Consider the following 16,137-nt stretch of genomic DNA (forward strand, 5'->3'; position numbering starts at 1 on the left):
CACAACCCCCTCTCGATCGACATATTTTACAATCAAAATATCACACAACAAAAATGCAACAAAATATGAACGCAAAGGTTAAAAAAAACCCACCTACAATCTGATATACTGCACATCATAATGGCGGCTATAGTTCCGATCTTAAAGATCCAAAAAAATGATTTGGGAATGTACGGCGGGCCTTAATTTGCCCAGGTCTGGTATACATGTTAGTAAATGACCATGTGGTCAAAGAGTGCCACTGTATGTCTTCCTGTCCACGTTCTCATGTATTCTAAACCTATATGAAAAGGTAAATGTTCTATATAATGCGTTTTCGAATAAATGCGCATTTTCCGGTGAACGCCCTGCCCTTGTTGCAGTTTATAAATAAATAAGATCATTTATTTACGGTATACTTTACGGGTTTTTTTTAAAACAATTTTTTTACATCTTTACATATTACTCCAATTGGACAGAACGAGTTGAGGAACACCGAAATGCTGTCGGCTGCCTGCGCGGTGGGTGTGGGCTGCTGCTTCGCTGCCCCCATTGGAGGTAAGATGACACAACCGTGAAGAAGTATCTTAACCTACACACGGAGGTTTGTGTGTGCTCAAGGAGTGTTGTTCAGCATCGAGGTCACGTCCACCTTTTTCGCTGTGAGGAACTACTGGAGGGGCTTCTTCGCTGCTACCTTCAGTGCCTTCATCTTTCGAGTGCTGGCTGTGTGGAACCAGGAGGAAGGTATGTGGTGACTACATTTTTTATTTAGAGTGATGTTGGAAACTTTTTTTTTCTCAAGACTTTTGCACTGAAGTCCACTATATATAAACATTGATAAATGCGGGGGTGGACGTCAGTATACTTCTTCTTTTTTCAAGCGTGTATTGAAATATTGCGGGCTCAGTAAATAAATGTATTGTAAAAGAAAAGAAAAAACGGGGGCATTACAGGTGTTCCTAATGAGATTGTTCAATTTGAAAATAAGCTGTCTAAAATTTCTGCAGGGAGTGTTTTTTTTGTTTTTGTTTTTTTTCCTTAAATAGAATTGTTTTTGAGTTTTTGATTGCAAAGTTGTTAGAATAGGATATAAATACAAAGTATTTCCCTCTTTCCCTTAAGAACTATTTCAGGCCCATTGACTCCCATTATAACTGCTATTTTTTTAACTGACTGTATTCCTGGTATATTACTAAGCTTTATCCATGAAAACTGAATGAATTTCACCTTTTTTTTTAAAAATATATATATAATCAAGAAAATATTGTTTTGGTGTAATTGCGTCCAAAAACCACCAGATGGTGCCATAAAACCATGAGGCCAATTCTCAGAGCTTTGATGAGCGTAAATAGGTTGAACTGCCATTAAACCGCTGAAATGAAATGAAAATTATTTTGGGCAGTTTTACTGTATATAACATGGCAGAAAAGACCGATGTGAACTCGATAAACTCAACGAAGTCCTGCCTGCTTTCTCATTTTAGCTCAGTATCACTGTAAAAATTTAAATTTTTTATCCACTTGCCTACTGTATCAAAATCAACGAATAATGAATTATTGACCCATTCAAGGCTACAACCTCAGATATTCCACTCAGCAACTTATTTTTTAAATAAATATTTCATATTTATGTATAACAAAACTGGCCATAAAAACATTTAAAAAAATAAAGATAACTTTATATCAACAGATAGCTCTAAAGTTGTTACAAGATTTGAAGCCTTGAAAGTGAAAAAAATATATACATTTATTGCTGATTTATGACACTTTTATGAGCCATTCCTTTTTGTATCCTAAGAGTAAGTGCGTATAGTCATTTTTAAGCTTGAATTTTGTCCATCATTCACAATCCCTAGGTGCGAGAAGAACACACTTTCTACACACATTAAATAATTCTAAATACTGTAAAACTGCTAGTACGAGGCGGCTAACAATACGTAATGGAATTAATCTATTCCGCCTATGAAACCTTCTAAAAAAAACATCCAATAAACGCTAACAACGCTCTACTACGTACATTGACCAAGCTATAACGACATTATTATTGTAAGAACTTACACTGAGAACTACTTTTCTGTGACACATTTCCTTGATCACGCTGCTCCTTCGACCACCTGAGATGGGGTCTGCAACCCTAGTGGCTCCCTGGAGCTTTTTCAGAAATGTAGGAAAATAGAAAAAGATGAGGGAAAAAATATATTTTTATTTTAATAGGGTTTCTGTAGGAGGACAACATGACACAAACCTCCCTAATTGTTAGATATCCCACTGTTTATATTAAACATGACTCTCTGGTGAGAGAATTTGGTGAGCGCCGTTTTCTCCTACTAATTTTGGTGGTCCTTGAACTCACCGTAGTTTGTTTACATGCATAACTTTCTTCACTGATGCCAGGGAAAGACATATTTTATGACACTCATTCTTTGTCTCATTTTGTCCACCAAAAGTTTTATGCTGTGCGTGAATGCACAAAGGTGAGCTTTGTTGATGTTATAGACTTGTGTGGAGTGCTAATCAAGCATATTTGGTCAGTGCATGACTGCAAGCTAATCGAAGCTAACATGCTATTCAGGCTAGCTTTATGTACATATTGCATCATTATGCCTCACTTGTAGGTATATTTGAGCTCATTTAATTTACTATGTCCTATGTTTATTTAATTTATATCTGCATTTCTCATGAAACATTATCTGTATGTAATATTGGCTGCATTTCTGATAGTGGTTTGTGTGCCGTTACAGACCACAGCAAACGTAACCCAGCTTGTATATATTGTTATAAATCCAATCGAAGAAGACAGCCTGTCGTTTCCTTTAACTTGGACACACACACATCTATACCTTTGGCCATTCTAAGCCAGTAATTTAGAGGAGTTATCTCACCCCCTGAGAAGCCTGGATTTTACTAATATTTTCCAATGTTGTAAAAATGTGTAGTATAAATATTACATTTCAACATTTCTGTCAACGAAGATTTGTGTCAGCCTGCGACACATAGTCATTTTGATAGTAGGCTAATATAGCTAATATAGACACTTATAGTCGTGGTCAAAGGTTTACATACACTTGTAAAGAACATAATGTCATGGCTGTCTTGAGTTTCCAATACTTTCTACAACTCTTATTTTTTTGTGATAGAGTGAATGGAGCACATACTTGTTGGTCACAAAAAACATTCATGAAGTTTGGTTCTTTTATGAATTTATTATAGGTCTACTGAAATATTGACCAGATATGCTGGGTTAAAAGTATACATACAGCAATGGTAATATTTGGTTACATGTCCCTTGGCAAGTTTCACTGCAATAAGGCGCTTTTGGTTGCCATCCACAAGCTTCTGGCAAGCTTCTGGTTGAATTTTTGACCACTCCTCTTGACAAAATTGGTGCAGTTCATAAATTGGTTGGTTTTCTGATATGGACTTGTTTCTTCAGCATTGTCCACAAGTTTAAGTCAGTACTTTTGGGAAGACCATTCTAATTCTAGCCTGATTTAGCCATTCCTTTACCACGTTTGGGGTCATTGTCCTGTTGGAACACCCAACTGCGCCCAAGACCCAACCTCCGGGCTGATGATTTTAGATTGTCCTGAAGAATTTGGAGGAAATCCTCCTTTTTTATTGTCCCATTTACTCCCTGTAAAGCACCAGTTCCATTGTCAGCAAAACAGGCCCAAAGCATAATACTACCACCATCATACTTGACGGTAGGCATGGTGTTCATGGGATCAGGAACCTTTTCTCCTCCAAACATACTGACATCACATGGACAAAGATAAGACCTTCTGGAGGAAAGAGTTGTGGTCAGATGAGACCAAAATTGAGCTGTTTGGCCACAATACATAGCAATATGTTTGAAAGAGAAAATGTGAGGCCTTTAATCCCAGGAACACCATGTCTACCGTCAAGCATAGTGGTGGTAGTATAATGCTCTGGGCCTGTTTTGCTGCCAATGGAACTGGTGCTTTACAGAGAGTAAATGGGACAATAAAAAAGGAATTCTTCAGGACAACCTAAAATAATCAGTTTGGGTCTTGGGCCCAGTTGGGTGTTCCAACAGGACAATGACCCCAAACACACGTCAAAAGTGGTAAAGGAATGGCTAAATCAGGCTAGAATTAAGATTTTAGAATGACCTTCCCAAAGTCCTGACTTAAACGTGTGGACAACGCTGATGAAATGAGTCCATGTCAGAAAACCAACAAATTTAGCTGAACTGCACCAATTTTGTCAAGAGGAGTGGTCAAAAATTCAACCAGAAGCTTGCCAGAAGCTTGTGGATGGCTACCAAAAGCGCCTTATTGCAGTGAAACTTGCCAAGGGACATGTAACCAAATATTAACATTGCTGTATGTATACTTTTAACCCAGCAGATTTGGTCACATTTTCAGTAGACCCATAATAAATTCATAAAAGAACCAAATTTCATAAATGTATGTGCTCCAATCACTCTATCACAAAAAAATAAGATTTGTAGAAATTATTGGAAACTCAAGACAGCCATGATATTATGTCCTTCACAAGTGCATGTAAACTTTTGACCACGACTGTATATCATGTGTTGACTTCATTATATCACTTATAGGCTTTTAATTTTTTGCGGCTCCAGACAGATTTAATTTTTTTTTTTTGGTCCAATATGGCTCTTTCAACATTTTGGGTTGCCGACCCCTGACCTAAGAAAAGTGAATGCCAGGTTAGAAATCATGCATTTCACCTCAATAGTAGAACGTTGTCAACTTTCACACACAGGATGTCCAGTGGGCTACACTGTGGTAATCCACACCCATGCGTTTCAACTTGTATTTGATTTTGTGCATAATGGAGTTGTGACTGCTGAGCCGCTTTTTCTTTCCCCTTTAGAGACCATCACTGCTCTTTTCAAGACCCGCTTCCGTCTGGACTTCCCCTTCGACCTTCAGGAGCTGCCGGCATTCGCCATCCTTGGGTGAGTGCGTGTCTTTGGGTTGAGGCCAGCTTAAACTCCATCCTAAAGGACGCCTCAGCCTTTTTCAGGCTCCCTTATTCACATTCCTGTCGGGTGCGCGCCTTGGTTTGTATTTGATGATCAAGGCATGAAATTAACTTTTTACCCTGCTGATTGTATACAGCAAGACTTTGTAACAGAAAGTCAACCAATGAACACAAACACGGGTCATAAAAAAGGAGAAGGCTCTTGTGTCATTGCCGCTGCTTTTTGCAGGATTGCCTGCGGTTTTGGCGGCGCCCTCTTTGTGTACTTGAATCGTCTCATTGTGGAGTGCATGAGGAAGCAGAAGACCATTAACAAGCTCTTGTTGAGGAAGTAAGTATATCACACTTTACACACAATTGACCGTCAACCTGCTGTTCGCTTGCAGCACCAAGAGGTCTACACTGAGGGAGCAAGAAACCCACTGATTTTAAAGGATGTCGGACCTTTTTGATGATAATAACACAAACAAAAGGTCACATTTGTCACCTATTTTATTCAATTCCCTTATATGGAAAAAAGTCTTCAGACACACCAATTATTATTATTTGATCCACCAAGGAACGTTCCCCAGCCTCCATCCATCCATCCTCTTTCGCTTACCCACAGTCAGGACACAGAGGCTGTAGCCTAAGTAAAGAAGCCCAGATTGACCTCTTCCCAACTATTTTCTCCAGCTCCTCCCGGGGGATCCCGAGGCATTCCCAGGCCATCGGGGAGATATAGTCTCCCCAACGGGTTCTAGGTGTTCCCCGTGGCCTCGTACCGGTCAGACGTGCCCTAAACATTTTCCCAGGTAGGCGTCTGGGGGGCATCCTGACTAGATGCCCAAACCAGCTCATCTGGCTTCTCTCGATGTGGAGGAGCAGCGGCTTTACTTTGAGCTCCTCCCGAATGACAGAGCTTCTCACCCTATCTCTAAGGGAGAGCCCGACGGCGGAAAATTAATTGTGTCCACTTGTACCCATGATCTTGTCCTTTCGGTCATAACCCAAAGCTCACGACCATAGCTGAGGATAGGAACCTAGATCGATTGGTAAATTGAGAGCTTTACCTTCTGGCTCAGCTCCTTCCTCACCACGACGAATCGATACAGTGTCCGCATCATTGTGGACGCCGCACCGATCTGCCTGTCAAGCTCACAATCCACTCTTCCCTCACTTGCGAACAAGACCCCAGGTTCTTAAACTCTTCCACTTGGAGCAAGGTCTCCTCCCCAACCCGGAGATGATTTCTGGGGTTGAGGTTGCTGAAGTAGTTAAAAATCTCCTCGATGGCAGGTCGCCCAAGGTCTAAGGCTCTGGATGCGGTTAGGCTGTCTTGGTTGACAGGACTCTGCAACATTGCGTGGACATCTGGGGCACTGCCTCTGAATTGGCAGATCGGGTTGGTGGTTCCTCTCTTTAAGAAGGAGAACTAGAGGGTGTATATATATATATATATATATATATATATATATATATATATATATATGTATTTTATTATATATATATATATATATATATATATACATATATATATATGTATTTTATTATATATATATATATATATGTATATATATATATTTATTTTATTATATATATATATATATATATATATATATATATATATATATATATATATATATATATATATACATATATATATATATATATATATATATATATATATAATACTTGAATTTCAGTGTTCATTTATTTACACATATACACACACATAACACTCATCTACTCATTGTTGCGTTAAGGGTTGAATTGTCCATCCTTGTTCTATTCTCTGTCACTATTTTTCGAACCATGCTGAACACCCTCTCTGATGATGCATTGATGTGTGGCACGCACAAAAGTGCTTTCATCAAATGCACTAGATGGCAGTATTGTCCTGTTTAAGAGTGTCACAACATTGCTGTTTACGGCAGACGAACTGCTTTACGGTATACAAAAACGTGACTGCTGTTGTTGTGTGTTGTTGCCGCGCTGGGAGGACGTTAATGAAACTGCCTAACAATAAACCCACATAAGAAACCAAGAACTCGCCCTCCATCATTCTACAGTTATAACGTGATTGGGCAGGTATGCTGTTTATATTGTGGGTTAGCGGACTCAGGTCCTCATGGACCTGAGTCCGCCTGAATCTCGGGAGATTTTCGGGAGAAAATTTGTCCCGGGAGGTTTTCGGGAGAGGCGCTGAATTTCGGGAGTCTCCCGGAAAATCCGGGAGGGTTGGCAAGTATGCATGTCTTTCCCTCGGATCCAAGAGGAGTAGTGTTGTTTTTGTCCTGTGGACCAGCTATATACTCTCAGCAGGAACCTCGGGGGTGAAACCAGTCTACATGTGCTTTGTGGACTTTGAGAAGGCATTCAACCGTGCCCCTCGGACGGTCCTGCAGAGAGTGCTCAGTGAGTATGGGGTATCGGACCGCCTGATTGTGGCAGTCCGTTCCCTGTATGATCAGTCTCAGAGCTTGGTCCACTTTGCCGGCAGTAAGTCAGAAGCGTTTCAAGTGACGGTTGGACTCCACCCTGGGCTGCCCTTTGTCACCGTTTCTGTTTCCAACTTTTATGGATAGAATTTCTTGACACATTCAGGGCGTTGAAGGGATCCAGTTTGGTAGATGCAGGATTAGGTCTCTGCTTTTTGCAGATTATGTGGTCCAGCTGGCTTCATCTGGCCAGGATCTTTAGCTCTCACTTAATCAGCTGATTGTGAAGTGACTGGGATGATAATCAGCATCTCCAAGTCCGAGTCCATGGTTCTTTCCCTTAAAAGGGTGGAGGCTATCAACGTTACCCAAATTTCCAATCCTAACAACATATTTTGGATAATTCTACGCTTTCAACTTTTTTGTTTGTACAAACAGAAAAGGCTCGGACCCAATGTAAGGTCTGTGAAAGAACTCAATCACACATGCTTGGGGGTGAACAATCACTGATATCTGACTCATTCCTGCAATTGCCACTTGACCTAATACCGAATTAAGAAAAATAATCGTATATTTGTTATATTGTTATTATGTTATTGTTATATTAGGAAGTTGTGTTGCTGATTTAAAGACAAAGTGTTACGATCTGTTGGGCCAGGCCATTCTTTGTTTAGTTTTTGGGTGTTTTTTTCTGTGTTTTTTGGTTCACTTCCTTTCTTGTGCTCTTATTTTGTTCTCACTTTCTGTTCTATTTGTGTTGTCACTTCACACTGCTGCTTGACGCTGTCTTCATCACCTGGGGGTGATTAGTAATTATGTTTTTCACCTACTGCTAATCATCACCTGGGCACAATTTAAACCAGTCACATGTCTTTGTGGGTGTGGGATCATTGCGTTTGGATGTGTGGAGTCACTAGCACGGTCAGTAGACACTTGAGTCTTGCTTCGACAACCCATAAACAGCCCAAGCTCCATTGAAAATGTGGACTTTTGTCATGGTCAGTTCGTAATCTGGATAGAGAATAAGAATAGTTTTGAAAATGCCACTAACAATCAAAGAATGATGGCAAACTTAATCCAAACCGGTTACCGATCTGTCATGATTATCAAATAGCTAGCATGTGTAGCAAAGTGGTTCGTGCCAATCCCTTTGATGTCAAATGACGTGGGTTCGATTCTCTGCAACGCAGTTCCCAAACTTGTTCATCACTGTTAACACTATGTTTAATGAATTAACACAATTCTGTATTTATTCTTTTTAACCAGCCACCAAAAATCCACAGCTGGATGAGGTTTTGTCAAGATAAATAGAAGAATCGCTTTAAAAAAAAAAAAAGAACTAAATCTCTGTTCTGTCCATCGTTGTCCAAGTTACATTACAATGTCATCTTCCACTTTAGGCCATTTCCTCAAGGTGGCAGGAAAACATTATACAACCTGCCCTATCGTATGATTCTACTATGTTGGCAAAATACAAAAACACAATATTTGTATATATTTTTTATTTTTTTATTATTATACTTTGTTAATTTAACTAGCAAAACCATTTGGTCAAACTTTTATTGTGATTCATTGTCATTTCCAAGAGCTATAACAGAAGCAACAAATCAATGGATCACACATTATGTGGAGAGGTTTTGTCCATGTTACATTATTTTGTCATCGTTCTCTTTATGCCATTTCCTCAAGGTTTTTTCCTTGACAAAACCTCTCCATCATCTTGTTATTGATCTATGTTGGCTGGTTAAGCAAGAATAAATACAGAATTCACTACTTTATTATTATTTGGACTTTCGAATGCAGGATTTTTCCGGAAATATTCAGCCAAATTCAAAATGAGTTTGAGTTTTCATTGTTAAACGATCATTTCATATTCAGGATTTACATTTTTATGGTCACAACCAAACGAGTTTGTTTTCTTCTGCCACTCACACACGACATGGCTGGAAAATAGGGCAGCACGGTGGAACAGGAGTTAGTATGTGTGCCTCAGAATACGAAGGTCCTGGGTTCAAGCCTTCTGTGGTATTCTTTCTGTGTGGAGTTTGCCCTAGTGTGTGAATGTGAGTGTGAATGTTGTCTGTCTATCTGTGTTGGCCCTGCGATGAGGTGGCGACTTGTCCAGGGTGTAAAGCGCCTTCCACCAGAATGCAGCTGAGATAAGCTCCAGGACCCCCCGTGACCATACTTGCCAACCCTCCCGGATTTTCCGGGAGACTCCCGAAATTCAACGCCTCTCCCGAAAACCTCCCGGGACACATTTTCTCCCGAAAATACCCCGAAATTCAGGCGGACCTGGAGGGTCCGCGTGGAGCAATGTTGTTGTAATATATTGAGTTGGAGGCAATAAACAGGCGAGGGGATGAAGTACGTCTCTTTACTGTAGACTTCAGAACAGACTCACACACTTGACGTCAGGTGCGCAACACCACGTAAATTGTTGGCCAACCAAAAAGTAACCCCAGAACGCTATAGCCAACATTCACCAGGAGATGGCAACAGACAAACAAAGATCACTCTATTACATTCCAGTCTCTCCATGTTTTCTCACCATGGTAACATGTGATCCACGTGCACTGTGCGCTGTCTCTGTCCCTCTTGATATATATATATATATATATATATATATATATAAATATATATATATATATATATATATATATATATAAGAAAATACTTCACTTTCAGTGAATTCTAGCAATATATATATATATATATATATATATATATATATATATATATATATATATATATATATATATATATATATATATATATATATGTATGTGTGGGAAAAAAATCACAAGACTACTTCATCTCTACAGGCCTGTTTCATGAGGGGTTCCCTCAATCATCAGGAGATTTTAATGGGAGCATTCACATACCATGGTTTATATAGGGCACAGAGTGGGTGGGTACAGGCTGGCGTAGGGGCGTGGTGATTGGCTCATGTGTTACCTAGGAGGTGTTTCCGTCTGTGGCGGCATGCTGATACAATTTCGCTGCGCTTGTTGAGGGATGACAGGTCTGGACGGTATATAATAAACAGTTTCTCTTTCAAGCATAGGTTGCATCTTTTATTACCACTATTGTAAGGTGTGCTGGATGCAAGAATTTGCCATGTTATTGAATATTCAACATTATTGTCTTTGAGGTCCCAAATGTGTTTGCTGAGTTCTGTGGTATTCCGCAGGTTTTGGTTCCTGAAAGAAGCCTTGTGATTGTTCCATCTGGTTTTAAACTCTCCCTCGGTTAATCCTACATATGTGTCGGATGTGTTAATGTCCTTGCGTGTTACCTTAGATTGGTAAACAACTGATGTTTGTAAGCACCCACCGTTGAGAGGGCAATCAGGTTTCTTGCGGCAGCTGCAGCCTTTGTTGGTTTTGGGGTCGCTCTGTCCGGGGGCCGACGGCTCATTTGCAATTGTTTTGTTGTGGTTTGAGATAATTTGTCGTATATTGTTCATACAGCTGTAGCTCAATTTAATGTTGTTCTTGTTGAATACTTTTCTTAGGGTGTTGCCTTTGGGGAAGTGTTTGTCAATCAGACTGAGGAATTTGTGGCCAATGTTATTTGAGACGTTTTTGCTGTATGGGGCGTTGTACCAGATGATGTTGTTTTGTTTTCTGTTCTTTTTTGGTTGGTTTCCTGGCGTGGGTTCATAGGTGAGGGTGAAATTGTATCCGCTTTCATCAAGGGCTTTTTGGTACGGGGGGGTTGCTTGGTCAAATTCAGCTTTGCTAGATGACAGCATCAATAGCCTTTTATTAATTCCGGTAGGTATTCTTTTCGTGGTGGTGGGTGGGTGGTTGCTGTCATGGTGCACGTATTGGAGTGTTGTGTTGGATTTCGTGAATGGTTGGTAGCTGTTATTTCTCAGGTTGAAAGTGACGTCGAGGAAGTTGACGGTTTGCTTGTTGGCTTCAATCGTGATCCGTAGGCCGTTCTCTTTGAAAATTTGGCATATGCGCTTCTTGGTATTCTCGCTGCTCCTTGGCGAGGCGCGACACACTGCCAGTCTGTCATCACGGTAAATACCAAGGTTCAGGTTGAGGCTAGCAAGCTGGGAGAGGAGGAAACTCCCAACGAGTTCACACGTTTCTGCTCCGTCAAAACTTCCCATAGTGACGTCAAATGTTGAGTTGTTCTTTTTTTGCCATGGTGTATTGTTGTGGATGAGTATGGAGTTTTTTGCGTGGATGATGATGTTTCTTTCGTTGCCTGTGATTGAGTCGTAGTCTGAGGCGAAGTCTAGTGCTTGAGTCAGTAGGTCTTGCGTGATAGAAGGGTAAAATTCTTCGATATCGAAGGAGATAAAGTTGTGCTGTTGTTTGTCTTCGATGTTGTTGAACCATTTGACTACTGCTGCTGTATTTCTCCATTGGTTGAGTGGTGTTTTGTCCTTGATTTTTGTGTTGACTCTGTCCAGGATTATTTTGCTGATTTTTCCTATTTCAGATTTAGTTGGGTTTATTAGTCGGCATGTTGGGTTATTTGCGAAGTTGGGTTTGTGGTCCTTCAATGTGATGAAGGCTTCCTTGTTGGCTGTGGCGTCCACCCTGTCCTCAATGTCCAGTTCAGCCGCGATCCTTTTATTTTCCAGGTGGATGTTCTGTAAAGTGTTGGGTTGTGCTTTTTTGTATGATTTGGTGATGCTTCTGTCCAGTAAGGTGTTATGTTCTGGTATGTCCATTCTGTAGAAGTTTGTGGTTTTATCGGCAGCTATGATGAGGTTGTTTACTTTCTTGATGCGCTCCTTGTCATTTTTCAGCTTGGTGAGGAGTGGGTTGCGGACTGGCTTGAATTTGACTGATTGTATCATTTTGAGCATGTCGTTGTCAAAATCCTTTAGTTCCTCAACTGTGGGTGGGTTCTTTGTAGATTTGAATCCGTAAATTTTCTTTTGCGTTCCTTTTGTTTCAGGGTGGAGGAAAAAATGTGCTTTCCACCGCATCCTTCTTAGGAAGTGTTCCGTCTTTTCTATGAGCCTTAGCCTGTAGTCATTCTGCGCGGGTATGGGGATGTTCTTCGTGGAGTAGTCGATGTCGACGTCACTTTCAACCTGAGAAATAACAGCTACCAACCATTCACGAAATCCAACACAACACTCCAATACGTGCACCATGACAGCAACCACCCACCCACCACCACGAAAAGAATACCTACCGGAATTAATAAAAGGCTATCGATGCTGTCATCTAGCAAAGCTGAATTTGACCAAGCAACCCCCCCGTACCAAAAAGCCCTTGATGAAAGCGGATACAATTTCACCCTCACCTATGAACCCACGCCAGGAAACCAACCAAAAAAGAACAGAAAACAAAACAACATCATCTGGTACAACCCCCCATACAGCAAAAACGTCTCAACTAACATTGGCCACAAATTCCTCAGTCTGATTGACAAACACTTCCCCAAAGGCAACACCCTAAGAAAAGTATTCAACAAGAACAACATTAAATTGAGCTACAGCTGTATGAACAATATACGACAAATTATCTCAAACCACAACAAAACAATTGCAAATGAGCCGTCGGCCCCCGGACAGAGCGACCCCAAAACCAACAAAGACTGCAACTGCCGCAAGAAACCTGATTGCCCTCTCAACGGTGGGTGCTTACAAACATCAGTTGTTTACCAATCTAAGGTAACACGCAAGGACATTAACACATCCGACACATATGTAGGATTAACCGAGGGAGAGTTTAAAACCAGATGGAACAATCACAAGGCTTCTTTCAGGAACCAAAACCTGCGGAATACCACAGAACTCAGCAAACACATTTGGGACCTCAAAGACAATAATGTTGAATATTCAATAACATGGCAAATTCTTGCATCCAGCACACCTTACAATAGTGGTAATAAAAGATGCAACCTATGCTTGAAAGAGAAACTGTTTATTATATACCGTCCAGACCTGTCATCCCTCAACAAGCGCAGCGAAATTGTATCAGCATGCCGCCACAGACGGAAACACCTCCTAGGTAACACATGAGCCAATCACCACGCCCCTACGCCAGCCTGTACCCACCCACTCTGTGCCCTATATAAACCATGGTATGTGAATGCTCCCATTAAAATCTCCTGATGATTGAGGGAACCCCTCATGAAACAGGCCTGTAGAGATGAAGTAGTCTTGTGATTTTTTTCCCACACATACATATATTGCGCTCTACTACGGTATCGAGCACTATTTTTTGGATAACCTTATTAAGACATATATATATATATATATATATATATATATATATATATATATATATATATATATATATATATATATATATATATATATATATATTTTACTATATATATATATATGCATATATATATATACAGTATATATATGTAATATATATATATATATATATATATATGTATGTGTGGGAAAAAAATCACAAGACTATTTCATCTCTACAGGCCTGTTTCATGAGGGGGGGTTCCCTCAATCATCAGGAGATTTTAATGGGAGCATTCACATACCATGGTTTATATAGGGCACAGAGTGGGTGGGTACAGGCTGGCGTAGGGGCGTGGTGATTGGCTCATGTGTTACCTAGGAGGTGTTTCCGTCTGTGTGTATATATATATATACTGTATATTTATATGAAATACTTGACTTGGTGAATTCTAGCTGTAAATATACTCCTCCCCTCTTAGCCACGCCCCCAACCACGCCCCCCCACCCCACCCCGACCACGCCCCACCCCCCACCTCCCGAAATTGGTTGGCAAGTATGCCCGTAACCCCGTAAGGGACCAGCGGTAGAAAATGAATGGATGGAAGTTAACAAACAGAGGAGGACTTTTAACGCTAATTTTATTATAATGGTGATCAATAAAGCAGAGCAGATTTGTTTTATTGCAATCTACCTGTTTGTATTACATTGATATTAAAAACTTGATGTCTTGTATTGTTAATATACTTTTTTTGAAAAACAAAACCAAACACTGTCTTATACTCAGGAGTTGTGTTGTTAATTTAAAGATAATGTGATCAATGAAGCAAATTCATCAAATAAACACATCTGTATTAATAATATTGAATACATTTTGTCTTTAAAAAATGTTTTAAAATCCCCAAAATGTGCCTTGGGAGGAGAGAGTCTTATATTGAGGGCCGTCCTATATTCAGGTCAATGCAGGGTTTTTCCCGAATATTTTCAGTTGAAATCAAAATTGTATGACTTATGAGTATGAGTTTGAGTTATCATTGATATGCGGTGTTTAGGTGACGCCAAACGACTTCTCCCCAAGCAAGTTTTTCTTCCTGTCACTCAAACACACACAAATAGCTTGTAAATAGGGGCTAAACATTTTAAGTTGATCAAGTTAGTCAACAATGGAGGAGGACTTATGATCTGAGAGAGAAACTCATATCAAAACTACAATCATTGTCTTTAACTCCATCACTACATGTGAAAAATCTGGGCGTCGTTTCCGACTCTGACCTTCTTTTTTTTTTACCACATATAAAAAATAAAACAAAAATAGGTTTTTATCATCTTAAGAATATAGCCAGAGTTCGGCCAATTCTCTCTCAGGGCAACACAGAGACGTTAATGCATGCTTTTATTACAAGTTGTATAGATTATTGTAACACCCTGTTTTCTGGTCTTCCTAAAAAGGTTATTATTACACCTTTGCAATTACTCCAAAATTCAGCAGCACGTGTCCTGACGAAGACCATAAGGCGGGCTCACATTACACCAGTTTTAAAATCTCTGCATTGGCTCCCCGTGTGTTTCAGGATCAATTTTAAGGTCCTTCTTATGGTTTATAAATGTTTTTATGGTATTGGGCCTTCTTATCTTTCAGATTTGCTTTTACCCTATGAACTTTCCCGGGCCCTGAGATCCTCCGGCACTCATCTCCTAATTATTCCAAAAGTCAGGATACAAAATCACGGGATGGCATCTTTCCACCATTATGGCCCCCGTCTGCCGGAAAACCTCAGGGCTGCGGAGAACGTTCATGTTTTTAAGAGCAGGCTTAAGACACAACTTTTTGATTTGGCTTTTACCTCATATTGATTATTTTATTGAAGTCATTTGTATTTTACTTTTTATCCTATTAGTTATGCAAGATTGTATTTAGTTCTAATTATTTATTATTTATTTACTGTATATTAATTAAATTGTTTTATTAATCTTCATATACCTTACTTGTATTTTATTCTTTAGCTCTACTCATGGTTCTTACTATTTTACAAGTTTTATTATTTTTATTTTTCCAACGTTCCTCAGAGGGAGCCATCTGCCTCAGGGGTTATCGGCCGTGCTTGTGGGGGCACTTTTGTGTCAGCGTCCTGGTGGCCATGGTCTGATGACCTCCTGGTGCAGATGGCTCCTGTGATAGTGTTTATCTACATGTCTCCTCTGTACTCAGCCATGCAATCATTTGTCCATATAGTTGCACATGTGTGTACGTTGTGTGTGTGTGTGTGTGTGTGTGTGTGTGTGTGTGTGTGTGTGTGTGTGTGTGTGTGTGTGTGTGTGTGTCTGTGTGTGTGTGTGTGTCCGTGCGTATGTATGTGATAATGGGAGATATGGGTCACCGGGGTATTGTTTTTAACTTTGTAAAGCACTTTGCGTTGCATTTCTTTTATGTATGAAAAGCGCTTTATAAATAAAGTTTGATTTATTGATTGATGATCCAAATTTTTGTCACGGTCTTGCATGGAGACATTTAGCAAGACCCCAGGATACAGAGAAAGATATAGCAACATTTTTATTAGGACAAAGGCAGGCAAAATAAAGC

General features: G+C 39.9%; 1 protein-coding gene across 3 annotated transcripts in view; it reads left to right on the forward strand.

The window, feature by feature from the left end:
- Positions 1-16,137, forward strand: part of clcn2a (chloride channel, voltage-sensitive 2a) — a 157,402-nt gene that overhangs the window by 115,472 nt on the left and 25,793 nt on the right. For all 3 annotated transcript variants that reach the window (XM_061979450.2, XM_061979448.2, XM_061979449.2), the window contains exons 8-11: positions 459-537; positions 601-726; positions 4,842-4,926; positions 5,182-5,283. In XM_061979450.2, coding sequence (XP_061835434.2) covers positions 459-537; positions 601-726; positions 4,842-4,926; positions 5,182-5,283 — 392 coding nt within the window. The remainder of the gene's footprint in view (positions 1-458; positions 538-600; positions 727-4,841; positions 4,927-5,181; positions 5,284-16,137) is intronic.

The sequence above is a fragment of the Nerophis lumbriciformis genome, linkage group LG19 (genome assembly GCF_033978685.3).
Source record: "Nerophis lumbriciformis linkage group LG19, RoL_Nlum_v2.1, whole genome shotgun sequence".
Lineage (NCBI taxonomy): Eukaryota > Metazoa > Chordata > Actinopteri > Syngnathiformes > Syngnathidae > Nerophis > Nerophis lumbriciformis.